This window comes from Grammomys surdaster, unplaced genomic scaffold (genome assembly GCF_004785775.1).
Source record: "Grammomys surdaster isolate TR1022 unplaced genomic scaffold, NIH_TR_1.0 133, whole genome shotgun sequence".
Taxonomy (NCBI): domain Eukaryota; kingdom Metazoa; phylum Chordata; class Mammalia; order Rodentia; family Muridae; genus Grammomys; species Grammomys surdaster.
This window is the reverse complement of record NW_021604591.1, coordinates 3,067,081-3,094,851: the sequence shown is the minus strand read 5'-3', so window position 1 is coordinate 3,094,851 and position 27,771 is coordinate 3,067,081. Positions and strand designations below refer to the sequence as shown.

At 44.2% G+C, this 27,771-nt stretch overlaps 2 protein-coding genes across 7 annotated transcripts in view; one reads left to right on the top strand and one right to left on the bottom strand.

Annotated features, from left to right (window-relative positions):
• Nagk (N-acetylglucosamine kinase) lies at positions 1 to 25,763 on the top strand. Of its 5 annotated transcripts, XR_003710694.1 has the most exons (12): positions 83 to 213; positions 1,681 to 1,765; positions 1,916 to 2,014; positions 2,694 to 2,835; positions 3,654 to 3,764; positions 4,363 to 4,475; positions 5,194 to 5,281; positions 6,036 to 6,133; positions 6,451 to 6,529; positions 15,171 to 15,783; positions 18,062 to 18,209; positions 25,472 to 25,763. XR_003710694.1 is itself a non-coding variant. In XM_028762261.1 (10 exons), exons 1-10 carry the CDS (start codon positions 185 to 187, stop codon positions 7,613 to 7,615), a joined length of 1,032 nt encoding a protein of 343 aa, XP_028618094.1. In that variant the 5' UTR covers positions 1 to 184; the 3' UTR covers positions 7,616 to 7,716. The 5 variants fall into 5 exon arrangements, 3 of the variants coding, with proteins under 3 accessions (XP_028618094.1, XP_028618096.1, XP_028618095.1); XR_003710695.1 differs by lacking the exon at positions 15,171 to 15,783; XM_028762261.1 differs by lacking the exons at positions 15,171 to 15,783; positions 18,062 to 18,209; positions 25,472 to 25,763 and adding an exon at positions 7,428 to 7,716 and having other exon boundaries at positions 1 to 213.
• Positions 14,170 to 27,771, bottom strand: part of Paip2b (poly(A) binding protein interacting protein 2B) — a 30,125-nt gene continuing 16,523 nt past the window's right edge. Inside the window, exons 1-4 of one of the 2 annotated variants that reach the window (XM_028762266.1) lie at positions 26,730 to 26,806; positions 19,733 to 19,880; positions 15,204 to 15,380; positions 14,170 to 14,327 (exon numbers count right to left, since the gene is read on the bottom strand). In XM_028762266.1, coding sequence (XP_028618099.1) covers positions 14,271 to 14,327; positions 15,204 to 15,380; positions 19,733 to 19,870 — 372 coding nt within the window. In that variant the 5' untranslated portion in view covers positions 19,871 to 19,880; positions 26,730 to 26,806 and the 3' untranslated portion in view covers positions 14,170 to 14,270. Of the gene's footprint in view, positions 14,328 to 15,203; positions 15,381 to 19,732; positions 19,881 to 26,729; positions 26,807 to 27,771 lie in introns of those variants that run through there. The other variant, XM_028762265.1, reaches the window with a different exon arrangement.

The window sequence follows — 27,771 nt, the reverse complement described above, 5'->3', positions numbered from 1 at the left end:
GCAGGCTAGAAGAAGCCGGAGAGGACGGCTGGACGCGACAGCTAGGGCGGGAGAGGATGTGGTGTCCACACCCTACGTATGCGCGACGTGATCACATGACAAGGGGTGTTGCCCGCTTGGGCGGGAGCAAAGTGAAGCCTAGAGTCGAGGTTGCTACGGCGGGACCTGCGGTGGCAACGGTAGTATGGCCGCGCTTTACGGTGGCGTGGAAGGGTGAGCGCTGGACCGGCCGGAGGCTGTCCGTCCGGGAGCGGCGGGTCAGGGGGCGGCAGTCCACACCAAGCTCGGTGCCTTTGTGCTCTATGGCGCGACCACGCCCCTCCCGGCCACCACCTTTCCGCCACAGGGTTCTTGTGTCAGCCTGGAGAGTTGTGCAGAGCTGGGGGTCAGGTGGGAAGTTGCCGGTCGCGGGTGGACGTGGGAAAGAGGCGGAAGCCGAGACTGAGATTTATGCCCAAGGGAACCCGGGAGTTAAGCAGCTGTCACCAGAGTACTGTCTAGTCTTGGTGCTCGGGACCCTCCACTACTGTCGGCCCCCAAGGTCCTATATTCTCCTTCTCAGAAGCTGGTCTGTTTGACTTTGGGAAGTAGCGCTACTAAGCATGGCTTTGGGTGAGACGTCTGCCCTCTCTGGGCTTCAGTTGCCACATATGTAAAGCAAGGACAAGAGTGAGCAAGATGGTGGTTTATCCTGTCCCCTGCGCATGGCAAGCATTTTGTGGAACTGGGTGTGTCATATCAGGACCTGATAGGAAGATTTGGAATCGTAGCCGCTCGATGCTGATTTACCCGTTAGTCTCTTCTCTTGAATTGCTAAGGTGGATGACCTCTGGCTTTATTTGTGACATCTTGGAAGGAAAAACCCTCAGCATAGTATAGGAGTTTTCACTTAGCTTTGTTATATTCATATGGAAGGTAGAACTTCTTTTTCCCAATTTGTCAAGAAGTTAATTTGGATTTAGTCTGCTGTCCCATGCATTCATACCCTCCTCGGAACTTGTTGTACTCTTTGAGTTGGATCAAGTCCTTGTTGTCTATTACATTACAAGAAGTATTGATCAATAGGATCAATAATTCCACCACCTATCACCCTTCTAAACCACCACTTACCCCAGGAATTTAACTCAGAAGGGTTTAGTTGCTGAAAGCAGTATGAGTTTCTCCCTGTCTGGTGATAATTTCTCACAGGTGTGTTGAAGACCCTGGTGTCAGATCTCAAAGTAGCCCTTAGCTGTTGTGATAGGTCTGCTTATTCCCTCCGATGTATTTACCGTGAGTCGTTTCGGCAATGCTCTGGATAGGTTAGGAGGATAGATAATCACTCCGAAGCCAGTGGAGCTCATAACGAGAAGCTAAACAATTTAATACACTCTCGATTCACAGCAGTCTTTGCTAGCTAGGGGATGACTAATGTGTGGAGAAGCCTACATGAGGCAAACTGTAAGGTCCAGTGATGAGTAAGTGGGATCTTGCAGAGGAAGTAGGACCTACCAAGCAAAATGAGCAAAGCCTCATGTCCCTTTCCAGAGTGTAGCAGGCACTAAACAGGTGGCTTTGGGAGTAGAGGTTGGGTTTGCTGAAGCTGTCTTTGCCCTAGACTTTTGTAAGAGACTACTATGCAAGCTTGGCTCTCTCTGTCTGGAGTTCTATCAGGACTGAGTGCCCTCTTGTGTTTTGTAGGGGAGGCACACGGTCCAAAGTCCTTTTACTTTCTGAGGATGGGCAGATCCTGGCAGAAGCAGATGGACTAAGCACAAACCACTGGGTAAAAAAAGCTATCCTGAGGGGACCAAAGAACTTGGCCTTCATGTAATGTTCATCTCATAGAGAGGTGGTGGCTGGGCCTCTTAGTAGCTGGTAGGGGCAGAACAGATCCTGCAAGCCTTTCTAACTCCTCCTTCCCTCTTGGGGTCAGCTGATCGGCACAGACCAGTGTGTGGAGAGGATCAATGAGATGGTGGGCAGAGCCAAACGGAAGGCTGGAATGGATCCCCTCGTACCCCTTCGAAGCCTGGTGAGTCACCTGGAGCCTGGACCATCAGCACTGCTGGGACAGGTGACCAGTAGGACTAGGTGAGCTTCATGACTAGAGATAAGGGCTCTAGGGCCAGAGCCTTTGCTCTTGTCCATTCTTGTGGTTTCAGTAATAATCTATAAACTGAGGATGGGTCTCCAGAGACCCATTGGCACCCTGATTTCAATCTCACCTTTGCCACTCAACTTAGTGGCCCTTAATTCAGTTGCCTTCTCTAAGCCTCAGTTTCCTCATTTTGCAAATACAGATACTAAGAATTGTTGGGAAAATGAAATAATGTGATTCAAACACCCTCTAGCCTGAAGGGCTCTTTAAATGTTAGCTCTTTTCCCTCTCAGGTTGTTGTGGCTCTGGCTACTTACTATATATGCAAGAGAGCTATACAGGGATAGCAGACCCTATGTATGCCAAGCCAAGCTGTTTGCTTCACATCCCTCAGCTTGCTCTTTTGTCTGTATCTTCTTTCCTCCACCCTTTCCTAGGCCAGGCTGTTCCTGCAGGCATGGCCTTCTAAGGGCTTATTGTGGGTGAAGGGGCTAGATCGGGTGAGCTGAGTATGACCAGATAGGTGTCAGGAAGAGAGGTGTTAAGGAAGAAGCTGGCCTGGGTCTCCTCCCTCCTTTCCTTGCTCAGCTTCTTTCTCTCCCTTGTGGCCTAGGGCCTGTCCCTGAGTGGTGGGGAGCAGGAGGATGCAGTGAGGCTCCTAATTGAGGAGTTGAGGCACCGATTTCCCTACCTGAGTGAAAGTTACCTAATCACCACCGATGCAGCAGGTTCCATGGCCACAGCTACACCGGATGGTGAGGATGTGAAGGGAGGAGTGAGGTTGAGAATGAGCTCTCTTATGGGAAAAGCCCCTTGCCTATGACTGGCAAAACTTATCTTACTAACATCTGGAAGGCAGCAGTTGTTATTTTCTCCCAGCTGCCCTTTCCTGGGCATAATAATACTTTTGCTAGAGCAGGGACAAGGGGACAGAAGAGGATGGAGGGCAGGAAAAGTGTCTGTGTGAATCAAGGGGTGGGATCTCTGGGGGCAGAAGCTGGGGTTACTGAGTAGAGAGTATGGGACTCTGTGATATCCTAGAGTGCTGGTATAGAACTGAGTCTCACCAGGCATGCCAGTGCACACATTTAATCTAATGCTAAGGAGACAGGTAGGCAGATTACTGCAAGTTCAAGGCCAGCCTGTTCTACATAAATAAATCCTAGGCCAGCCAGGGCTAACTTATGAGATCTCAAAAATGAAACTGGCCTATGCTCTGGTTTGACAGCTCTCCCATCTTTGAAAAGTTGTGGAAGTGCATTATTTCCCTCATGTAGGAGTAGGGGGTCGATATCTGTACGATTTATGGTGCTAATGGTCACTATAAGAAGAAGGTCTGCCATAATCTCTGGCATTAGGTACTCAGTAAAGCCAAGATCATTTGAAGTCTGGCTGGCTGGGAGCCATGTTCTTCCTCTATCTCCTGGGCAGGAAGCAAGTGGGCTATTTGTTCTAGGAGGTTGGGTGGTGATTCCTCCACTGTGGGGCTGGTTTCTGTCCTGTTTTTCGCAGTGGGAAGCTGCTGCTCTATTCGGGCCCTTGGCCACACTGAGCCCCCGTGCCCTCTCCCCAGGTGGGATTGTGCTCATCTCTGGAACAGGTTCCAACTGTAGGCTTATCAACCCTGATGGCTCCGAGAGTGGCTGTGGTGGCTGGGGCCACATGATGGGAGACGAGGGCTCAGGTGAGTACACATAGGACCTGCTCTCTGCCCTAAACCTAAACAGGTATCCCTAAATAGCTCCTAAACCTGTTGCAGAGCACAGGATACTATTTTGAGAATCACAGAGTTACCATCTTGCTTCTTAGTAGCCTTTCATGCCTAGGGTATACATCACAGCACGGTGGTGTAGCCTACCTCTGTTGACTTTTGGAGACCCAAGGGAAAGATTGTAACTGAAGGTTAAGGCCATAGCTGTCCAAAAACTCCCTGATAATGGGAAAGGGGTCTGGGATCTAGAAACTCATTGACACTACTTTTGGGGCAGCATGTATACATTTCTTTGGTGGCTTTTGGGTCCGGCTCATGCTGTGACTGCAGCTATGTGTGACAGCTTACCACCCTTGTCTTTGAATGGTAGCTGGCATGACAAGTTCACTTACTCAGGCTTCCTACAGCTTTCCCTTATCTGGGTCTGTCAAACAGTTGGTCAAAAGCCTCCTTCCCTACTGGGAACCCCTGACCGATCAGTGACTTCTAGCTGGTCTTGAGCTGAGAGCCTTTCTTGGTGAGGAGACTGCCTCTGCGATTGGCTGTCTTCTTCGCCTTCTGCTCCTGGCAGCCTACTGGATTGCACATCAAGCTGTGAAAATTGTGTTTGACTCCATCGACAACCTGGAGGCAGCTCCTCATGATATTGGCCATGTCAAGCAGGCCATGTTCAACTATTTCCAGGTACTTCCTACCATACATTCGTGTACACCAGCAGGGTGAAGTGGTAGATAAGGACAGGATTCAGTGTGGGCAGTGTGTTCAGACCAGTGTGACTGCCACTTCATCTTAGGAATTTTAGTCATTTTTGCAAACATTTAAGCAAAGTCAAATGAGAAAAGAATATTAAAACACAGTAATGTTTCTGTAGATGCTGACAGTTATCTCATTCTCACTAAAATGTACTCAAGAGAATCTCTGTGTTCTTGGGGACTCAGAAGTGTCCCGTGTTAGGCTGGTGTAGAAGGTGACAGGTTGGGAGATGAATCAGTCTCCTGGTTGCATCACTGTGGTCTGCTACTTTGAGCAGGGGCTGTATGAGAGTGCTGCTCTTTAACTGAAGCAGTCTTTTCAGGGAACTTCAACTTGAGGAAAACTACTCAACCGAGAAATCTCAAATTTCCATAAATTTTAAAGCATACAGAAAAAAAAAAAGCCTGGCAGTGGTAGCACATACCTTTAATTGCAGCACTTGGAAGGTAGAGGCAGGCAAATCTCTCTGAGTTCTATGACAGCCTGGTCTAGAGTTAGCTCCAGGACAGCTGAGGCTACACAGAGAAACCCTGTCTCAAAAAGAAAATAACCCCCAATTATTTTGGTTATTCCAGCAGGCATACTAGGAAGGTCACTCCGGGTGACAGTCTAGAGGTTTTCTATTGACTGTTTGTGTCCCGTTTCTCAGGTGCCAGATCGGCTAGGAATCCTCACCCACTTGTATAGGGACTTTGATAAATCCAAGTTTGCTGGATTTTGCCAGAAAATTGCAGAAGGTACTGTAGGTGCTGGCTTGTATGTAACTCGGTTCCCTAAAAGCATGTCTAATGGGAGGGTGGACCATAGTTAAGGCTGGCTTGTGTGCTGGTGCCTGTCTCAACAAGTAACCTGGAGTCTGTGGCTCAATTTGGTGTGATAGATAGGGCCAGGACTTAGACAGCACTGTATTGCCTGTGTTTCTCTCCCTGGTGGCCATGTGGCTGGTGCATTCCGAATACCTGGGTTTGAGAACCTATTGTCCTTTGGATAAATTCATAGAAGCAGGAGTTAGAAAGCTCAGGCGGCTCGTTTTGGCTTTGGGAGGAGCCTTCATGTTGGCATCTTGTGAGGCTTGCTCCTTTTAAACTTGGATTCCTTAGTCCAGGGTAGCCTACATGTTTTATCTCTGGACTGAAGTTCAAAACACCAGGCTGGGTGAGGCTGGGCAGCAGCACACTGCTGAGAGTGCTGGCCATCAAGAGGAGAATCAGCAGTCTTCTCAGATAGCGTCTCTTGTCCACAGGGCTGATAGACTCTTGGGGACAAACACAGTAATATGATTTAATATATTGTTCGCTGGACTCTAGTCCTACTGCTGGCACTGGCACTGGAAGGGGAGGTAGCTGGATCGGTGAGAAGAGGCTTGCTCACCAATGTGGGTATCCATCCTAACATTAACTTGGCCTGTGCTTGCTGCCTTACCTCAGGGAGAGAGTGGCTATAGTAGGCTACTTCCTGTATTCTCCAGCCCCTTTCTCCTCCCTGCCCCAGGTGCACAGCAGGGAGACCCTCTTTCCAAGTATATCTTCAGAAAGGCTGGGGAAATGCTGGGCCGACACGTTGTGGCAGTATTGCCAGAGATTGACCCGGTGAGTTGACGGACACAAAGGCAGGGTGTGTGTCCTGCAACTGAATGAGGTCTGCGCCTAGGGTGGTGAGACTGTCCCATCCAATTCCATGTGCTTTGGTACTTCTGTGTATGTAGAGACTGCCTGCAGATGGTGCCGGCTTCTAGCTTCTCCATCCTTCTATTTGACCATCTCTTTCTTCTCTGCTTTGCCTTTTATAACTCCTGTTTTCTTCCTTGCCTTTTTTTTTTTTTCCTTGAGTCCACCTTCTGTTTGACACTGGTGAGGAGTAGGGTTAAGGTTAGCCTGCAGCATCCCATTTTCTGCTGTTCTCCCAGGTTTTGTTCCAAGGGGAGCTTGGCCTCCCAATTCTGTGTGTGGGGTCAGTGTGGAAGAGCTGGGAGCTACTGAAGGAAGGTAAGTTTGGGTGGGTGTGGGTGGAGACAAAGGATGCAACTGGAAAGGAGGGCGAAGTGGGCCTTTTTATCTAAGCCCTGTGACCTCTTCCTGGGGTGTGTGCTTGCTAACCCTGTGCTCTACTGCAGAGCTTTTTTTTATGAGCCCCTGAAAAGATGTTCTATTCCAAATGATATATTAATCACTTTTTTGTTTTGTTTTGTTTTGTTTTGTTTGAGACAGGGTTTCTCTGTGTAGCCCTGGCTGTCCTGGAACTCACTCTGTAGACCAGGCTAGCCTCGAACTCTTGAACTCAGAAATCCGCCTGCCTCTGCCTCCCAAGTGCTGGGATTAAAGGCGTGCGCCACCACCGCCTGGCTATTAATCACTTTTTAAGATTTACCTTTATGTTACTGTTTTTGTCAGCAATTATGTCTGTCCTGTGCTTATGGACATGCAGTGCCCAAGGAGGCAGAAAAGGGTGTTAGATCCTCTGGAACTTGAGTTATAGATGATTGTGAGCCACCATGTGGGTGCTGGGTACTGAACCCATGTTCTCTGAAGAAAGCAAATGCCCTTAACCATGGAGCCATCTCTTCATCCCTTGGAGTGTAGACCAGTGTAATAACCTATGGTTGCACTCTTAGTCACCATTCTGGTCAGAAGGAATTTAGTTTGACAGCCTCAGTTCAGGGTTTCCATTAGACTATCTGAAACAGCTCAAGGGTCTCCACTAGATTTCTGCACCATGAAGTTGTGGGTATTGCATGCTCCAGAGTTGAGGAATGCAGGTTTCTTTGGGCTACAGGTTCTAGGACCCAGAGCATCCTGGTGCTTCTGTGCTGGATGGTTGACATATGGCTTGGCATCTGCACTGAAGTCCCATATGCTGGTCTTCTCTCTGCATTCTTCCCTCCAGGCTTTCTCTTGGCACTGACACAGGGCCGAGAGCAGCAGGCACAGAACTCTTTCTCCAGCTTCACCCTGATGAAGTTGCGGCATTCTTCTGCATTGGGGGGTGCCAGCCTGGGGGCCAGGCATGTTGGACACCACCTTCCCATGGACTACAATACCAACGCCATTGCCTTCTATTCCTATACCTTCTAGGGGCTGTCTCCCTTCCCATCCAATCAACACCGAGTGTTGGGATATTTTTCTTTTTTAAAAACACATACGAAAGAAAATAAATGCACTTTACTCCCTCCCCAGCAGGGTGTTATCTTCAACAGATTGCTGTGCATGTCCTCAGCACCTCCAGCAGGTTGACCTAGCAAGCTCTTGGTTTAAAGACCCCACTCCAGGTGCTCGCATGCACCTACCAGGCTCTTAGGCACATAATAGCCAAGCCCTTCCCATTTCCACACTAAATGCTTTGGCTGCCAGCAGCTGAGACTGAAGTTTCCTCTTGGCAGTTATGATTCCTCATAATAGAACTACGTGTGTGTATGCCCACCTCCTAGGGAATGACCCAAGATCTATCATACCATCTCCTAAGGTTCCCAGTAGGATTTTGGAGACAGTACAATCCTAGTCTCAATTTTGACTTAATTCTAGTTGGTAGCTGTAGGTACATAGGGCATTTTTTTTTTCATGTGTGCATGAATCCCTGAGGGCCAAGTAGACACTGCTTAACTCGGTGGCCTGCCTGCTTCTGACTGCTGCTCACCTGGCTCTGGTTATAGTGGAGCACTTCTCTCTCAGACCTTTATATCCGGGCAGCTACTGCTGCCAGCCCTGGTCGGGAGGGTCTTTCCTCTGGAACTAATCTTTCCAGGAAATACTCTTGCCCAGAGGCAGTTTCTTCATCATTCCAAGATCCAGCTGGCAGCTGATTAATCAGGTATGGATGTACAACAATGCTAGGTTTTAACCTCTGGGTTTGTTTTCCCTCTCTCCAACTCCTGCACAGCACACGTGTCCAAAAGGTGTAGCCAGGAAGGTGCCACATCAGCAAGTGTGAGTTTTAAAACAGCTGCCATTTAATTTATAGAGCAAAAAATTTTAAGTAACTTTTTTCAAGTTTTGGTGGTTTTAGGGAAACATTTTTTTAGTTCTTTTTTTAAAAAAAAAAATTTATGTTTGGGTGTTTTGCCTCCAAGTGTACTGTGTGTGTACTGAGGAACCAGAAAAAGAAAAAAAAATAAGATCCTCTGTCTAGGACTGGAGTTTCAGATGGTTGTAGCCTCAATGGAGCCTAGAACCTATTAAGAGCAGCCAGTGCTCTTAATTACTGAGCCATCTCTCCAGCCTTTTAAAAAAGGTTTTAAAAGCGCTGTTCCTGGAGCAACAAGCTTTTAAACACTTGCAACAGGAACCAAAGTCCAGAGTCTGGACCTAGGTTTACTGGAGGTGCCAGGCAGCTGGGGCATCATCAGGCTCTACTGGCTCTGCCATCTCCATTTTGGCCCTCCTTCTTCCTGTGTGTCCCTCCACCACCAGCCAGCCCTCTTTCCCTCATGTGTCCAACAGAGTCTGTACAACTCTTAAGTACCCATGGACAAGACTAGAAAGCTCAGCACTGATTCTGGGTGAAACAGCAGTGCCGTTTGATATCCTATCCGGTTGTGCTCATTATTAAGTAGGCCTCGGGCACTTCAGAAATCCTGGCCTGCAGCAGACAGCACAAAAGTTCATGAGAAGTCAAGGATCATAGGAATCTGCGCTGGCTGAGGTTCCTAAGAGGCACAGCATCTCCTAAGTTCTGTGTGTAGAAGACTAGCCAAAGTGAAGGTGGAGAGCCACGATTAAGGGGGTCTGACAAAATGTAATATACTCAACAACAGGAAACTGTTCAACAGTGAAAGAACACCAAAATAAATAAATAAGTAAATAAATAAATAAATAGGAAAAAAAAAACCAGGCAAATTAAGAGACCACCAAGTGTTTAACTCCACTGACATGAAACATCCAGAAAAGATTCAGTAGCCAAACCAGAGCCCAGGGCCCTGCATGTGAAAAGGCTGAGAAAGATGAATATGGTTATTGTTCCAGGACTGAAGGAAGTTCCTGAACTCAGTGATTTGAACAGTAAGTCTCATGATTTATATGGTATGCATCATTAGTGAACCACCCCAGCTCTAAGTTGTGTTTTGTTTTGGAGACCTTGTTTCCACTTTTCAAGCATTAGTTTATTTTTATTAACTTACAGACAGTCTCACTATGTAGACCTGGCTGGTCTGAACTCTTATGTTGGCCTCAAACTAGATCTGCCTGTCTCTGCCTCCCAAGTCTTGGGATTAAGAATGTGTACCACCCACATCTGGCTGTTTTTTGAAGGCTCAGAATCGGCAGGACAAAATTCTTATGTGTGTTTGTGGATTGAGATGTTTATAGGAAATATATTTTATACTCAAGGGATGTAGTTTGCTGTTGGAACGCTTCCTTAGCCATGCATGGAATCTTCCACTTAACCCTCAACCCTGACATATAATGTAGTAATAGGACAATATTAAGGTATTTAGGACAGCCTGGTGGTCCACACCTACAATGTCAGCACTGGAGAGGCTGAAGTAGGAGGATCAGAGGGTCAAGTCTAGTCTGGACCACAGCAAGACTGACTCAAAAAAAAAAAAAGTAGTTTTTAATAACCTTACCCAGGGTTAAGGATATTAGCCTCCGCGGTAGAATGCTTACCTAGCTGTGTGAGGTTCTGAGTTTGATCCTAAGAACTGCCATTTTTTTCTTTATAATGTTAAGTAGCTTAGAATGTTTATTTAAAGAAAAAAAGAGCTAAATTTGGGGAGAAGAGCTCAGCAAATCTTCCATTTAAATTATAAGTAATAAAATGTAGGGAAGTTTTTACATTAAAAAAGAAAAGATGTGGGCAGTGGTGGTGCATGCCTTTAATCCCAGCACTTGGGAGGCAGAGGCAGGCGGATTTCTGAGTTGAAAGCCAGCCTGGTCTACAGAGTGAGTTCCAGGGCAGCCAGGGCTATACAGAGAAACCCTATCTCAAACCGTGCCCCCCTCCCAAAAAAGAAAAAAGAAAAACAATAAAGATATATCTGTCCTTGAATTGCTTCCTGTTCCCCAAAGACAGGAAGTGTGATTTCTAAGCTTTGACACCCAGAAGAAAGCATTGTCTAATGTCCTAGTCCCCTAATTCCCAGGAAATAGAAACTTCTGGGTCCAGCAGTGGGTTAGGTCATACATAGACAGAGGCCAGGTAGTATTCAGTCAGCTTTATTGTTTGCTTGGGTAGACTCCCGCTCTGTTCCTATTACCACCCATAGCTTCTGTGTGGGAGGAAAAACCTCACCTTCCAGATTATGACTGTGGTCTGGTAATACCCTCAGGGTAGTAGGATGGGCTTCAGTAGATGCTCACACCCACTGTTCAGCTATCTCAGGACTGACCATCTTGGGGACAAGAAGTCTCAAGGCAATTGTGGACACAATTAGTAAGGGTCCCTGGTTCACATATCAGCATCCTTTCTACTCTCCCTGCTTAGCAAATGGAGGCCCTCCTCCCCTGTTTTCCCAGAGGAGAATGGCTAGGATGAGCCTTTCCATCAGGTAGGTAATTGTAGTCAAATTTGTCAGACCCCTGAGTTCCTATCCTTGGCATCCTATAAACCAGTCCCTTACTAGAGTGGCCTGTCCCCTCTGGCAATAGAGAACACACTCAGAAGGCCCTCTTTCCTGGCTCCTTGAGGGTGCTAGTGCTAACTCAGGGCTGTTTACCTGTACCTTCGTCTCTCTATAGTAAAAACAAAACCTTGACATAACAACCTGGAAGCTGGGCGGTGGTGGCGCATGCCTTTAATCCCAGCACTTGGGAGGCAGAGGCAGGCGGATTTCTGAGTTCGAGGCCAGCCTGGTCTACAGAGTGAGTTCCAGGACAGCCAGGGCTCCACACAGAGAAACCCTGTCTTGAAAAACCAAAAAAAAAAAAACAAAAAAAAAACAAAAAAAAAACCCAATAACCTGGAAAATTCTTAATAGAGTTCACCAAAACCATTTATTTTTAGCCATGGTTAACCTTACAATCTTAATGAAGCAATCATAGGTCTTGAGACTTTGGAAACAGGAGTGCCACCCAGTCTCAGGCTTTCACAGGCCCGGAATACAGTCTGGTGTAGTGCTTGCATAGCACATGTGAGGTCCTGGGTTCAATACAAAAGACCCAATCTTCTCCTTAGAATATCTTCTACCTTGTTTATATGATAACCACAAGTCAGGTACACTACAGATAGAAACTGGTCCCTGACCCTGAGCTACAGTACCAAGGCTTTGGCTACCTCAGGTTTCTAATGCAGTCCAAAATTCATGAAGAGGCATTCCTCCCTCCACCCCACCCCCCAAAGTTAATAGGGTCAAATAATCACAGAACTCAGTCTCTAATAAATGAATACTGAGACCAGCCAGACTAGCAACTATTTTAGAATGCTTTCTATTATTGTATAAGAATTTACATAGCAATTTAAGTTTGAGAATTCCAAGGAAAAAAACAACCCAAAACTTCTAATTGGGGCTGAGTCTGTAGTCTAGGGTACAATTGTGCTTCCTCACAACAATGGATGGTAAAAGAGTTGGGTCACAGGAATAAATCATTCCATGTATTAAGAAGGACCAGTTCACTGGCTGCATCCCAAACCTACAGTCAGCACCCTGCCTCTGAGGTGGACTCAACACATCAGCCCTTGGATTCCAGGTATATCCAACAGCATACACCCCTGAAACCAGGCTAGAGAATGACATCCAAATAAGATAAGCCAGCACAGCAGGAGGGAGGCAGGCCTCTTGGACCATCCCTAGCAGCTTGGCTTCCAAAGAGTAAAACTCAAGCATGGAACAATGCCGCCTCAGGCTTGTATAAGCTTCCCAGACAGGTACTCAGAGGAAGGTGTACTATGCAGACAGATTCTCAAGGATCTTCCTGCAATCCTGATAAATTCTGACCTCATGGAGACTACAAGAGAAAGAATCTTTTTAAACGTCCTACACATACCCTCTCTCTCCTTATTAGAGGTGACAAGCCAAGCTAAAAGCTTAAGCAGGAATAAAGTCCTTCCAGAAGGAGTTCCTAGTTTCATTCTCTCTTGATAAGAGAGGCTTTGGGAATTGATGTGTATGTCTGGCCATACAAGTTCCCTGAGCTACTCTCTATGATGTGACCTGAGTGGGAGGCCACTTTCACAAGATGCCATCCTATGAGACTCAAACAGGGAAAAGAGGGACATCTATGTTTAACTGCTGGGGCTGTGTTCAAATCAAGGGAGGGTTGAGAACAGCTCAAGGGTAGGACTAACCTGGCACAAGTGAGACTGGGTTCTATCCATGGCACCAAGACAAAATGGAAACTCAGCAAACCAGTTCATATGAAAAAGGGAAACTTTCAACTTTCTAGACCTCAGTCCTTTCCTTCCAGTCTCTGCCCATACCTACATACTGATCTGATGGACTACTGGAAGCTGCATGGTCTTTCCAGACCTATCATAGAGCACAGTGATAGCCACACAGAAGCCACAGCACTATCAGTCCTCCCAAGTCCCTTGTCCTGGAGTATTATCAGGACAAGACACTTGTTCTTTCACCCTCAGACACTACCACCTCCACATACAGCAGCAGCTCCTGGTGCAATTCAGTTCCACAGAGCATCAACAGAAACCCTAGTGAGTTACTGGAAGAACTAAGAGTGCACTTAGACAGGACCATGAGGAAACTAAAAAGAGCTGGTCTGTGGGAGCAGTAACACCTAGTAACAGTTTCATGTCCACAGAAAGCTTGATTGTTGTGCACTTGGGGCAGGGCCTCTCAGTAGCTTAGTTTCTGGGAATCACTGTAAGGCATGAGAAACACCCAAACTGAACTAAGCAGCTTGCTAGTGTCTGCAAACATGTATTTCCTTGAAAAAAACAAAAAACAAAACAAAACAAAAAAAAAAAACCAGAAAATTTGAGGGAATTAAGACATAAGAATTGAAGGGACTTAGGAAAACAAAACTGTCCAAAAAGATTCAAGATGTAACTAACACAACTAAAGGCCCATCTCAGACTTTGACTAATAGTGTCTTTAAAGCTGAGGGGAAAAGAAGCCAGAAGTAGCCCCCATGAAGATCATGAAGGCAAAACAACCCTGATGAGTGACAATAGCTACATACTGATGACAGGACAGCAGTCCCTAAATGACAGTCACCATCAAGCCCTGCTTTTCTGATACACAACTCACATCCATCCAAAGTTACATTCATCCAATTAACTTAAAAATCTGTTTTCTCTTGAGTTGAGTTCAGGACAGGAGACAAGAGTTTTATGGGCCACTGGTATCCCAGTTCATCATGGAAATGATGGGGATGGGGAGCTGAGTGTTCTATCTGGTTTGTAGCTCATGTTTTTCCCTTTTACCATCCAGCTGCAAACTCCTTAAGCTCTCCAGGAACCCTGTTCCTAGTAGGTACACAGCAGGGAAAATTATTTCTTAAATACTGCTTTCCTTGGTCAGCTTATTTTGCCAAAATGCAGACAACATTCCTTAAAAGGGAAAAACAACTGCAGTTCCTTAACTCCAAAGAGCTCATCAAAAATAAAATAAATTGGAAACTGCTCTGAGCAAGTCAGCACAACAGAAGAGCCATGCTCAGGCTTGGAGAGTAGTACCTCGCACATTAGTTACTCAGAGTCACAATATCCAGTTAAACCACCTTCCCAACCCAACCCGCCCTGGCTGCACACCCTTGCCACCCCCCTTCAGCTCCGGCTTTTTGTGCATTGCTGGCCCCAGGGACGGGGATAAGACAAGTCCTTCTGGAAGCTTCCAACAGCTCAGTACTTCACTCCTGGAATAAACTCCTTGGCATCTGGATTCAGGTTACTTTTGCTCTGAAATAAGAACCGAGAAAAAACATGCCAGGCGTAGTGATACATGCCTTTAATCACAGTACTCAAGAGGCAAAGGCAGGTGGATCTGTGATCTCCCTCCCCATACTAATGATTGTCTTTCTGCTTTCATGTCATACTGCACTTTAAAACTTATTTCCAAGCTAGGGATGTAGCTCACTGATAAGAGTACACACCTAGCATATACAAGACTCAACTCTCCAGTGCTGCAGAGAGATGAGAGCACAAGCAGAGAGAGAGGACGGAAGAAAGGGACAGGGACCCCCCCCCAAAAAAAAATCATTTATTTTTGAAGTTCTGAGGACTGAGCCCAGTGTCTGAAAGAAGGAAGAGTATTAATACCCCAGGCTATAACTGAATTGTTCTCAGAGGCTCTTCCTTCACGTATCCCACTCCACTACAGGTACTTCCCTGTATGTATAAATAATATTCATTCCAAATAGCACTTCAAGCCACTGAACATGGTAAAACAACAACAACAACAACAATACTCAAAGCTGGCTGGGATACCAGGACCTCTATTTTCCTCATCTTTCTGTGCCCTTTGGTGCACTTGTGAACAGCCTAAGTCTTAGCTCACTGCAAGGCATAGATACAGACAGTGAAAGAGAAAAACAGTATCAAGCAGTGTACTGAAGCCCAATTCAGGCTTCTAACCTTTATCCCAGTATAGAGCATCAGGTAAATGAAGGCTGATGACTATAGTTTCACAGAGCTTGGGGCTCATTTAAGGGGTTGAAGGCAGGGTAACTCAGGCTCCGGAGACTTGATGTAGGGTATAGAGCTGCACAGAGTATCTGACTCTAAACACCATGTTCTTTTCAGGATGTTACATGTGGAACTACTGAAGGCTCTTACCAAAATGTCTTCAGATTCATGACTGTCACCAACTGATAGTCCATTTAACTGCTGCTGTAAGTGTCCCACAGCCTGAGGCAGGTCTCGTGCTGGGATGAACCAGTCCTGGTCCTCTTCATCCAGCATCTCCTGGAAGCAGCGGTCCAAGAAGTCTTGCTCCTGCAGCTCTTCCTCCACCTGCCAATAAAGGGGAAAGCTCAGAGATACTATCCCAGAGGATGATTCCTCCAGAGTCCTCAGCCCTTCCCTCCAGATGGGCAGGAGAGCTAATGATGCTTCTAATGAATATTGTGGTTTAAATGAGAAATATTCCCAGCTAGCTCATGTTTCTGAATACTTGGTCCCTAGTTGGTGATACTGTTTAGAGACATAACAGAACCTTTATGAGGTGAACCCTTGATGGGGAAAATATGTCACTGGAGGCAGGCTTTGAGATTTATAGTCCTACCCAATTTCTTGTTCTCTCTGCTTCCAATTTGTAGATAATGTGTGATCAGCCAGCTTCTTGCTCCTGTTGTTAACGCTTGTTTGTTGCCATGCCTTCCAAGACATGATGGACTGACTGTATCTCCCTAGAACTGTAAGCTAAAATAAACCTTTTTCTCACCCAAGTTGCTTTTAGTCATGGAATCACAGATCCATAAAGAAAGCATAATCTTAGTCATTCAAAAAGGCTTAAACTTCAGGTCTTCACAGATCTTTATGGGAAACTTTTTATTATTACATTTGATTTTGATTCTTGCTTTTATTCTCCATTTTTATGGTGGTATGAAAGAATCTTCTTATAGCTTGCATTCTTTCCTTGTCCTTGCTAAAAGCATTCTTTCTAGCTAGATGTTGTGGCACCTGTTATTCCAGCACTCAGGAAGCAGAGACAGGTGGGTCTCTGTAAGTTTAAGGCCAGCCTAGTCTATGTTCTTCTAGACCAGCCAGGGCCACATAGTAAGACCCTGATTCAAAAACCAAAACAAAATTCTTAAATTCTCCACTTTACAGGGAACATGCAAAAGACAAAGTATGTAATTGGCCTGCAACTAGTATTCTGAAAACTTAATAAAAACATTAGCTCCTGATTCACTTTTCTAATAATAAGAACCCCAAGGCAGAAAAATACTTTCAGAATCTTAGATACAAAGGACACTTTCTGGTGCACCACCAGAAATGTATGTCACAATATAGTAGTCTCTCAAAACAATAACACTGAATATTTAACTACTCTGAACTTCTTAAACATTGTCATAAAATGAAGCAAAGAGATCTAGGATTTTCCAGTCCTTTGCTGACAGTGTTTACTCAGTAGATTTCGGTGGCTTCATGGGCCACTCCACACTTGCCAAATCTCTTTTATACTTCCTGCTGGATAACAGGTCCACAACTCATTGCCACCACAAGATAGATCAAAGAACAATAATAATCACTCAATTGTAAGTCATAGGTTCAGAAAAACTAATAGGAAGTTTTTAATTCTTTCCATTGTTTTGTATTTAGACAATTTTATGTATCACAGGCTAGCCTTGAACTCTCCTGTAGCTAAGGCTGGCCTTAAACTTCTGACCCTCAAAAGTGCTGGGATCACAGGCATGTTCTATTACCCAGCTTAAGAAGAGTAAATTAAATTAATAACTGCCAAAATATTTTTAAATCTCATAAATTCTAGTTATGAAGCTCTTAAATAATTACAATAAAGTATTTCTAAGTCATAGCTTTGTGTTTGAAATGTCTGGTAGTTATCTTCTCTATCCGGTCTCTATTTTTCTCTCTCTGTGACACTCACAGAGTGTGACAACTCACTATGTATACAGCTCAGGCTGGCTACAAACTCACATCAACCCTCCTGTCTCAGGACCACAGGTATAAGCTGCCACATTTCTGCTCTCCACTCTCTTACATATTCCCTTGCGCAGATATTTTACCACAGCTGTTTCATTTAAGACCTTGCCATGTAAATCTATTTATCTTATTATAGCAGTATTCCATTTTCTTTGCTTAAGAGTTGGGAAATTAGCACTAAGAACATAAAAAAAAAAATAAAAAGGAAAAACAAAAGACCCTGAGTCTCAACTCTGAGGCATGAATGAATATCATGCCTCCTCTGAGTTTAGTTGTTAGACATGCATGGGGAAATAATAGGAGCTTAAGAAAAAAAAATTACTCCAGTTAGAGAACATGAATGTAAAAGACTCCTACCACACAACTGAGAAGTTTCTTCTTCCTACATTCTATGCCATGCCTCGCCAGTGACAACACCTCCAAGTTGCAGAGAATTGGTGTTTGCCTCCTGCTTAACAGAACTGGGTCCCTTTTCTCTTTAATATTGAAATTATTGGAGTATGAATATAAATCATTCACAAATATAGCTAATGTGTTTCTTAGAAGAATTCTTTTCTTTCCTGAGTTACCCTTCCTCTAAAATATTTTATTATTTTGAATTGGGAGGGGGGAGTAAATGCACATTAGTGTAGGTAAATAAGAAGGTCAGAGAAAAGCATTAGATACACTGGAGCTGGAGTTACAGGTGGCTGCGGGCTGCCATGTAGGTACTGGAACCCAAACTCCTGTTCCTGCAAGAAGAGCAAGCACGCTAAACTGTGGAGTTCGCTCTTCAGCTCCTTGAGTTATACTTCCTGAGATCACATGTGTTCTCTGTCTGAGTCAGGGTCTCATGCATCTGTGGATGGGCTCAAATTCAATACGAAGCTGACCTCCAACTGTTCTGTAGTACATACCATCATCTACTACTGCTTGCTGAGGTCTCAAACAAATGGTATTTCCTTAGTTCGCCGTTTTCTCCTCAAGATGACATTCCAATCTGGTTCTAAAAGCCTCATACTTGCTCAATTTTTTTTTTCTTTTTTCAGATATAAATCTTTGAAATCCCGATCCTTTTGCTCCTACCTTGCAAGTGTTGGGATTACAGCGATGCACCACCATGACCATCTTTCAGAGAACATTTCTGCCCCTCCACCCCCAAAGATGAATAATGGGACTGGGGAACCAGCTCAGCAGGTGAAGTGCTTATGGCACAAACATGAGAGCCTGAGTCTGGATTCCCAGTGTTCACGTTTTACGTTTTAAGCTAGGTGTAGTAGTGTGTACCTGTCATCTCAGTGTCCAGAGGCAGAGACAGAAGAGGTCTAGGACTCACTGCCTAGCCAGTCTAGCCAATCACCAACTTCAGACTCACTGAGAGACCCTATTTCAAAAAGTAAAGTGGAGACTGACTGAGGAAGACACAATATTGACTTATGGCCTCCACACGCATAAGTGCATGTGAATGTGTACCTTCTGCTCCAACCAATGGCAACACTAGGATTAGGGACTATAGCTTTAAAAGTTTTTATTATGTTTATTTACTTATTTCTTGTAGGAGGGAGGTGCATATGTGTCATTGCACATGTGTAAGTCAGATGACAACTTGTGGAAGTTTGTTCTCTTTTCACTGTATGAGTCCTGGGCATTAAACTCAGGTTTGTAAGGCATGGTAGCAATTGCCTTTGTCAGCTGAGTCATCTCATAGGCCTCATGAAAATTGAGTTGAATCTTAGGATAAAGAAACTGTGGCCTGCCTGGAAACCTCCATAAAGTATCTTCTCATTTTATCAATTTTAATATGACTTTCCAGAATGAGACACATAAGAGCAGCAAAAGCATGTCAGTAAAGTGTTGTAGTAGACACTGAGCAGGCAAGAGGGCAGGGAAGGACTGCACACAAGCGGCAGAGACGGGGAAGGACTGCCCTGCTTCCTGTGAGTAAGAATCCTCCACTCCTGTGGAGTGCCTTCCACAGTCAGCTGCATTCCTTCGACTTACACTGTGTGCGTCCTTTCTAGTGGATAGCAGATGCTCCGGCTAGAGAAGCTGTTTTCTTCCTGAGTAGGTTTTTAAAAATCACATATTTTATCATGAATTGTGCATTACTAATTATTTTACTCAAACTTGATTTCATAAAGAAGCATTTTTCCACCGGGCGGTGGTGGCACACGCCTTTAATCCCAGCACTTGGGAGGCAGAGGCAGGTGGATTTCTGAGTTCGAGGCCAGCCTGGTCTACAGAGTGAGTTCCAGGACAGCCAGGGCTACATAGAGAAACCCTGTCTCAAAAAAACCAACCCCCCCCCCCAAAAAAAAAAGAAGCATTTTTCCAGGGAAAACGTTTTTAACCATATAATTTACCAAGTATTTACCATGAGCTAAATTTACACTTTTACACTGACTACATCAATGTAATCAATGGTTGGGTGGAAGTGTAGGAAAGACAGAGACCCACAAATGGCAGAAGGGAAGAGGGAGGGAAAGACTACAGTTACTTGAGGGTTTAGGAAGATTTAGAAGGTCAAGCCCTTTGCTCAGAACCCAGAGCTACAGACTCTAACTTGAGTTATAAGCCTTTGGCTGCCAAGGCCCGGAACCCCTGACTCCCTGAGTGTGTCTGGACTTTATTAACACTAAAAGTGCCATCCTGTACCTATAAGTACAGCAAAAGATTCCAGTAGGTCACTGGGATAGTGACTGTCTTCTACCTTTGCCTACCTGTCTGTTGAAATCCTCTTCATTTTCCATCCACATGTATTCTGCAAATGGGTTTTCCTTTTCCTCGTGTCCATTTAACCCTTGGTCTTCTTTGCATTTCACACTGGGTGATGTACTTGCCACACTGGATCCATTCATTATGGAGATTCTAGATAGATTTAGAAAAAAATAAAAAAATAAAGAACCGAGGAAAATATGACTCTAAAACACCCAGATCCTTGTAGAATCTTCTCAAGTTGTAGGCTGATGACTTTAATGAAAATGTTGTGTGTTGATCTGGTGCTGCTATGTAGTCAAATGCTAAATACTAGTCCGAAAGATTTGGTTGGCCCCAATGAGCAGATAATTCCTCATGGCTACCAAGTGATGCTATGTAAACCTTCCTCCCCAATTTACAACTATTAGTTAAAATAAAGTAGCTACAGCCAATTACTGTGAAGAACAAAAAAGGCAGAGATTCAGTTTTCAGGCTGAGGGTTGAAGGTAAGGATCATGAGGAAGCAAGAGAAAGAAGGAGAGAGGAGAGTGAAGGAGGAAGAAGACAGAACAGGAAGTCTTCATTAGAGTGATGGACCAGGAGCACATGCCCAAGTGAAATGGCTCCCCAGGATGGACTGCTGGAGCAGAAGTAACTCCAGTGAGACTCAGACAGGAAGTACTTTGGGAGCACTACTGGAGAATAAGTCTAGCGCTAGAAAAAATAGATTAGGGATAATTCCTCCAGTAATTATGCCAAAGCTAAATAAATAAATTATAGTCTATAGTCATTCATTTGGAAGCTAATGGAGATAGAATTAATTCAATTACTTTACATGACCACAACTGTTAGTTTGTAACTGTTATGGCATCATCACATCTATATAGTTACCAACTATACAAATGTATAGTTCTTTCAAGAATTGAGGAGTAGGACATGGTGGCCTCACGCCTGTTATCTTAGCACTCAGAGGTCAAACAGGAAGACTGCCTCAAGTTTCAGGTTAGCCAGGGCTATTGTGAAACCTGTCTCAAACAAGAAAATAAAAACAAAAGAGAACAAGAACGACTGTCTAAGCTTACTCTTCCTAAAAGTCCTGGAACCCACCACAGATCAGCTTCCTTACCATTTAGACAGGAAGAGGAAGTACATTCTTTCTAAAAATAGGTTTTTATTTATGCATGTGGATCTGTATGAGTGTATGCCATGTGTGAGGGTCCTCGGAGGCCAGACGAGGGCAACAAATCACTTGGAGCTGGGTTATATGTAATCGTGAATTGTGCCTTAACAGCTGTGCTGGAAACTGAACCCAACTAGGGTCCTCTGCAAGAGCAGCAAGTGCTCCTAACAGCTGCCCTTTATTCTGGGTGTAAAGTTCTGTTTCTCTTTACAATGTATTTATAAAAAAAATAACAGAATTTATGAGTGAAGTTGTAGAGATTACAAAAAAAATCACTGTATTGCTAAGCAAAAACAAAAAAGTTCACCAGTTGCTCAGCCACCTACAGTTAAGAACAATGAGCAACGCGTACACAAAGCCTTCCAAGCCCTAAACTCCTGACCTGTGCAGCTACATATATACATTCCCCCATTCCCTTCCCCCTAGTAGGATGGCACAATGTTCTTTATCAACATGAAAACCTGTCTTGGGAACTGAGTCCAGTGTCTCTATGTGGCATAGTCTGGAAGAGTCTCTGTCCATCTTTCCGATCATCTTACTGATTTCCTTAGACTATCTGGCAGAAACACAGCCACTGCATTATTGGTTATATTCATTTGAAGTTCTTAATTTGTTGCCACCCTGGTGGCATGGCTCAGAGGGTAAAGGCACTTACTGCTAAGCCTGATAACTGAGTTCTATTCATGGATCCCACATGGTGGAAGGGAGACGAATAATTTTATGAAGCTTACCCCCTGAGTCATCTTACCAGCTCTTATCTGTCTGTCCTTATTTAAAGGCAAACATGGGTGAATTTATAGTGCAGTGGTTTGTCTCCAGCATGACAAAATTAACAAGTGAACTAAGGTTCATATGTCTATAACTGTTTTCTTCGGCTTCTACATTAGCTACTTTATATACTACTAGGACCAAATACTTGGAAAAGGCAGCTTAAGGAAGGGTTTGTTTTGGCTCACAGTTTCAAAGCAGTCCACCATTGGGAAGGCATGGTGACAAGTATTTGAGAAGCTATTACATTGCACTACAGTCAGGAAGCAGACAGTAATGAATGCCAGCTGCTCAGCTTTCCTCCCTTCTTATTCTTTCTTCCTTCCTCCTCTTCCTCTTTCTCCTCCTCCTCCTTCTACTACCACTTCTTATTCAGTCCTGAATCCTAACCCATGGGATAATGCTATGCACTTCTAATCTAGAAACTCCCTCACTGACATGCTCAGTGACGATCTAGGATCTAGGTTGATCTGCTAGATGATTCAAGCTAGATCTCACCATGTTGCAATCAATATAAACCATCACAGCAATTTTCAGTTTGGTATTTTTATATCATTTATGTCTTCTTTTTTCTATACTTATTCCTCCTCTCTTCCTCCCCTGAGCTGCCGTGCCTCAGGAGCATTCCCATTAGTCCCCATTAGTACTCACTGTTCCCATTCATATGCACACATTTCCTTCCTCCAATCAGAGTTTTTCTCTACTTTTGAGAAACAAGATTGTGAGGGCTAGTGGGGGAGGGGGGATAGTGGGGGTCGGGGGTGGGGGTGGGGGTGGCTCACACCTTTAATCCCAGCACTTGGGAAGCAGAGGCAGGCGGATTTCTGAGTTCGAGGCCAGTCTGGTCTACAGAGTGAGTTCCGGGACAGCCAGGGCTATTCAGAGAAACCCTGTCTCAAAAAAAGAAAAAAAGAAAAAAAAAGACTGTGAGGGCTGGAGAGATGGCTCAGCAGTTAAGAGCATTTGCTGCTCTTTCAGAAGACCTGGGTTCACTTCCCAGCACCCACACAATGGGTTATAACCATCTGTTAACTCTCAAGTTCTAAGGGATCTGAAACCCTCCTCTGGCCACTGTGGGCACTAGCCACAGCTGTGGTGCAGACATGGATGCAGGTGAAACACTCATACACATAAAAAATAAATATTTTTAAAAAGAAACAAAGCCAAAGTCTACACATGCTGCCATTCATATATCAACTGGCTTAGTTGGGCTTAGTCCTGCTCTCTCATCTCCACTCTACCCCGCTGGGACTCAAGTTTCCTTTAACAAATTATTTTTCTCTTGTTGCCATCTAGGCAACACATCTGAAAGTTATCTACGCTTTGAGAACACTTATGGTAGCAAAGGCTTTTACTCTTAGAACTTGGGAGGTAGAGGTAGGAGGATCAGGTTCAAGGTCACCTTCAGATACTCAGCAAGCTAGAGTTCATCCAGGGAAAAATCTGTCACAAACAAACTAATGTGCTGGGTACTTATCACAGTGCATACCAAGTCTTGGGTACAACCTCTAATACTGCAAGAAGAGTAGAAAAACAGTTCACGCGTTCTAAGAGAATTTCACATTAGAGCAGCTATGGTGCCTCATGTCTGTAATACAAGCACTCCAGTGGCTGAGGCAGGAGGCTTATCGTGAGCTCCAGGTCAGACTGTGCTATAATGAGACCCTGCCCATCCCCTGTGATTTCATTTTAAACAGATGTGTTAGTGGGGTATCAAGTAAGCTATATCTGTTTAGCATACTGTAGACAGAGACAAAAGAAATCAGGTCTATTCCCAATTGCACAGGTACCTCCATTCTCCCAGGAAGAGGAATCCAGCTCAGTACTGCTGACCCTTCCATATACAGTGTGTGAGGAAAGAAGCCTGCTTTGAATGCCAATGCACCTGTAAAATAAGGTGACATTCCTATACAGAGACCCCACAGGGACTAGGCCTTGTTGTGCAGCAGGTTGTGCTGGGCAGGTCATTCTCAAGGCCTTAGCTGGTAGCTGTTTACAATAGGCAGTTACTTCTGTCCACCAATTCAGAAACCATCCAAAGAAACAGAGTTCAGTTTTCTGAAACACTACCTTTACCCAAAAGAAAGAAAGAAATCCTGTCCATATAATTGTAAGGATTAAAAAAAGAAAGGACCAAAACAATAACTCTCTGGTGTAGAGCAAGACAGACACAGTAAATTGCAGGACACACTTGTTCATGAGAGTGGGAATGAAAACCAAGCATGACATGGGTGTGTTGGCTTTTGATTTTAAGACAGGCCCATCTTAGGTCTCATCCATGGTTTCTGGCTCGAAGAAGCACAGCCTTCTGGTTCACTTTTGGCTTCATATCAATAAGGGTGGAAGGCAGTCCTTTATCCTTCTCTTCATTCTCTAGTGCTGGGGGTAGGACCCAGGGCCTTGCACATGTAAGCAAGCACTTTGCCACTGAACTGCATCCCAGCCCTGGGCAGTCTCTTGTACTGCTGAGATGCTTTAGACTTCAGAAATCTTCCTCTGCTCCTTTCTCCTCCCTAGACAAGTAATTGAAAACAAAGATACATTCTGAGCTTCCCCTATCTTTCTGCCTCAGGCTGGCCAGAAACAAATTCTCGAATCTTGTGGATTGATCATAAAACCCTATTTCAATAAAGACCCTGCCCTGTAGCCGGGAGGACAGATTGTTGTGCAGAGTCCAAGAAGAATCTGGATAGACAGGCCCTGCTGGGATTTCCTATGCAGTCTTTATAGCATTAGACCACACCCTTTCTGTCTGGTCACACTATTACAGAGTCAGTCATCCTGTTTCAATCATGCTTTTATAATGAAGCCCTCCTTCATAAAGAACTGAAAGGAGTGGGTTTGGAGTACTTCTACACAGCTGAACACAAAGAAGCTTGTAGAAAAGTGAACTCATTCGTGAGCTGGGAGGGGGTCACCCCAGCTCCACAGGAATGGGGATTCCTGGGGACAGGATATTTCCAAACCTCATCTGACCAATCTCTGTCTGGCAATCTGTTCCTTTCTTGTCTTCTTTACTTTGTAATAATAAAGGTGTCTCATTATATATCTTTGGTTGGCCTGAAACTGGCTGTGTGGACCAGGCTGACCTTTACCTCACTATGATCCTTGGCCTCTGCCTCCCAGATGCTAGGATTGCAGGCATGTAGCACCAAACCCAATAGGATTTGTTTCCTACAAAATATCCTTTAAACTAAACTTGTAAACATCAGTATTTCCCTGAGTTGTGAGCTTACCAGCAAGCTAAAACCAAGGATAGCGGTGATGGGAACCCCAAATGACAGCCAGGGGGTCATAAGTTTCAAAGGTCTACAAATTTCAACTGGTATCTGAATTGAGGAAGCTTTGTTAGGACTGAGCTCTCAGTCTGTGGAACCAGATGCTATCTCTAGGTAGACAATGTCAGAATTAACTGCCCAGCTGGTTTCTGCTGCAGAAAAGACTGCTTAGGCACACACATTTTGAGATCATAGAAGTGATCTGTACTGTAAACACACAGTAGTAGAAGCGGTATTTGCTTTTCTTTTAGTATTATCAGGTTATAGAATCGAATATAAATCTTTGGGAAAAAAAAAAGGAAAACTCAGAAACAATTCTTGTAGGTCTTAGTGCTGACTACTAAGCTGTATTTTACATTCAACCTGCAGCTTCCACTAAGTGCAAACTTGGTTTTTCCAAACAGCAGCAATCTATACAGTTGTATAATATGACCATATAACTGTACAGGCTTTAAAAACAAAGTACTATCACATCTATACCCTGACTGACTAGACATAATCCATCCAACAATATTTCTTTTTTTTTTTTTTTCCAGAACTGGAGACTAAACCCAGGGCCTTATGTATGGTGGGTATGTCCCTTACCACAGAGCTACCAGCTGCCCTCTACTGCAATTTAAGAGGTTTCATACATCAAAAAGACCACCAGGGACGGCCTGACTGAGGAGTAAAGCTATATTTTCTGTGTTATAGGGTAGTTGAAGAATCACCCTGTTGGGTGAGTGTGAACTGGTACTTTAATGTGTTCCCTAACTTTGTTTAGTAGCTGGTTGGGAACAGGAGCTTCTGCTGAAGACTGCAGCTCCTTGGGAGGCATAGATGCTGAAATGTGGGGAAGATATGTGGTGATGTGAAGTCTCTATCCTTAATATCACTGATTTCCAACCACAGCTCTTCCCCAGCTTAACACCCAGATGCTTCAACAGTGAGCTGCTTCTGGTCATTCCACTTTGTCAGTTTGCACTGTTTAACATGACCCTTTCTCACAGCAAGATACATTCTTACAAAAGTCTAATGTAGAGGGGATGGAGAAAAAAATATGCCCAGAGCTGTCAGAGATAAAGAAAACATTCAGTTTCATAAACCAGACTAAGAATCAGAGTATCTACCATGATGTCATCCGTGCCACAACAGAGCTGCCCTATGTGACAGTGGAGTGAGCCGACTGTGTGTAAGCTTGGAAGAGTAACTTCCCACAATCGAGCTTTGCTAAGCACAGCCTCTGCTGACAGCCTGCCTGCAACTTCACAAGACTCAGGCAGAGGACAGGATTCCTCACCACAGAGTATATATCTACTGTTTTAATACTTAAGTAGCAATGTGGTAACATGTTAAGTGTGAAGTAGGAAAGTGCTCAAGGAGTGCTTCAAGATCAAACCCAACATGAGACAGATTTCAGGTCTAGCCTGGGTCTAGACTGCAGTATAGAAATCCAAGAACAATATGTAAATTATTCTTTCAGTTTTGATGTCTTGACAAAATATTTGACAAACATCTTAGAAGAGGAACGGTTTACTTTGGCTGACGATTTGAATCCATTGCCAGTTGGCCTCACTATTTTTAGGCCTGTGCCACAGTAAAAACATCACAGAGAAGGGCATAGTGGGAGAAAACTGCTCCACCTCACAGCATCAGGAAACAGAGAGAAGAGGGCTGGGGAGTACATGGATTAAAACAAACCCTTCAAAGGAATACTTCTAGTGACTGACTTCCTCAAAGGCCTTACAGCTCAATGATCAATGAAATCAACAGACTAATTCTCTGATGAAGTTAGTATCCTTGTGATCTAATTACCTCAGTAGTGACACCAGTTGGAGACCAATTCTTCAACACACGAGCTTTTGGGAAGACACTTTACATTTAAACCACCTACAGGAAACATGTTAGAAATGGCAAATGTCATTATGGTTAAAGCTGGGAAAGCACAGTAAATTCAGGAAATGAACCTTGTCCACAGGAGGCAGGAGCACAGAGGTTGTACAAAACCTGAATCACTACAGTCAAGAATTTAAAATAGGGGTCTCAGTTTCCAGCCTTAATGTGCTTCAGGACTCTTAAATGTTTAAAAATACCTGTTTTGCCAGTTCAACACTCTGAACTTGAATAACTCCTAGATAAACACATTCACACCCAAACCTGGCTGTTCTCTGAACCAAATTTAGTTTATATATACACACATATATACATCTGTAATGTAGAACTATAGAATCAAACCCAAGGCATCTTGCTTGCCAGGCAAATCCTCTACTAACTGAGCACCATTCCTGGCCTTTTAGAAGCTATAATCTGCATTGTGCCCATGGTTACAATTTCTCCATAAAGAATATTTATGATTTTTGAACAAATTATTATTAACAAAGTATATTGAAAAGTTAATAAAAGCAACTGTATTTTCTAACAAAGTCTTGGATTTAATACCTGACATCACATAAAACAAAACTAGGTGTGGTGGTATACACTGTAAATTCAGTATTCAGCAGAAAGACAGGAGAATTAGGAGTTTAACATAATCTTTGGCTACATAGGAAAAGTAGCCAGCCCAGGCTGCATGTGAGCCCATGTTAAAGTGTATGTATGCGGACATGCTTGGACACTCACAAGTTATTCTAGTTTCTAGTTTAATTACTCCATTCAGGCTGGGTAGCTAAATTTTCTTTTGAGTAGGCATAGTGGTGTATACCTTGGGAATGGGGACAGAGGAGGCAGATCTGTGCAAATTCAAGACTAGTCTGTTCTACATTGCAAATTCCAGGCCAGCCAGAGATACACAGTGAGTCAGTCAGAGTCAGTCTCTCTCTCTCTCTCTCTCTCTCTCTCTCTCTCTCTCTCTCTCTCT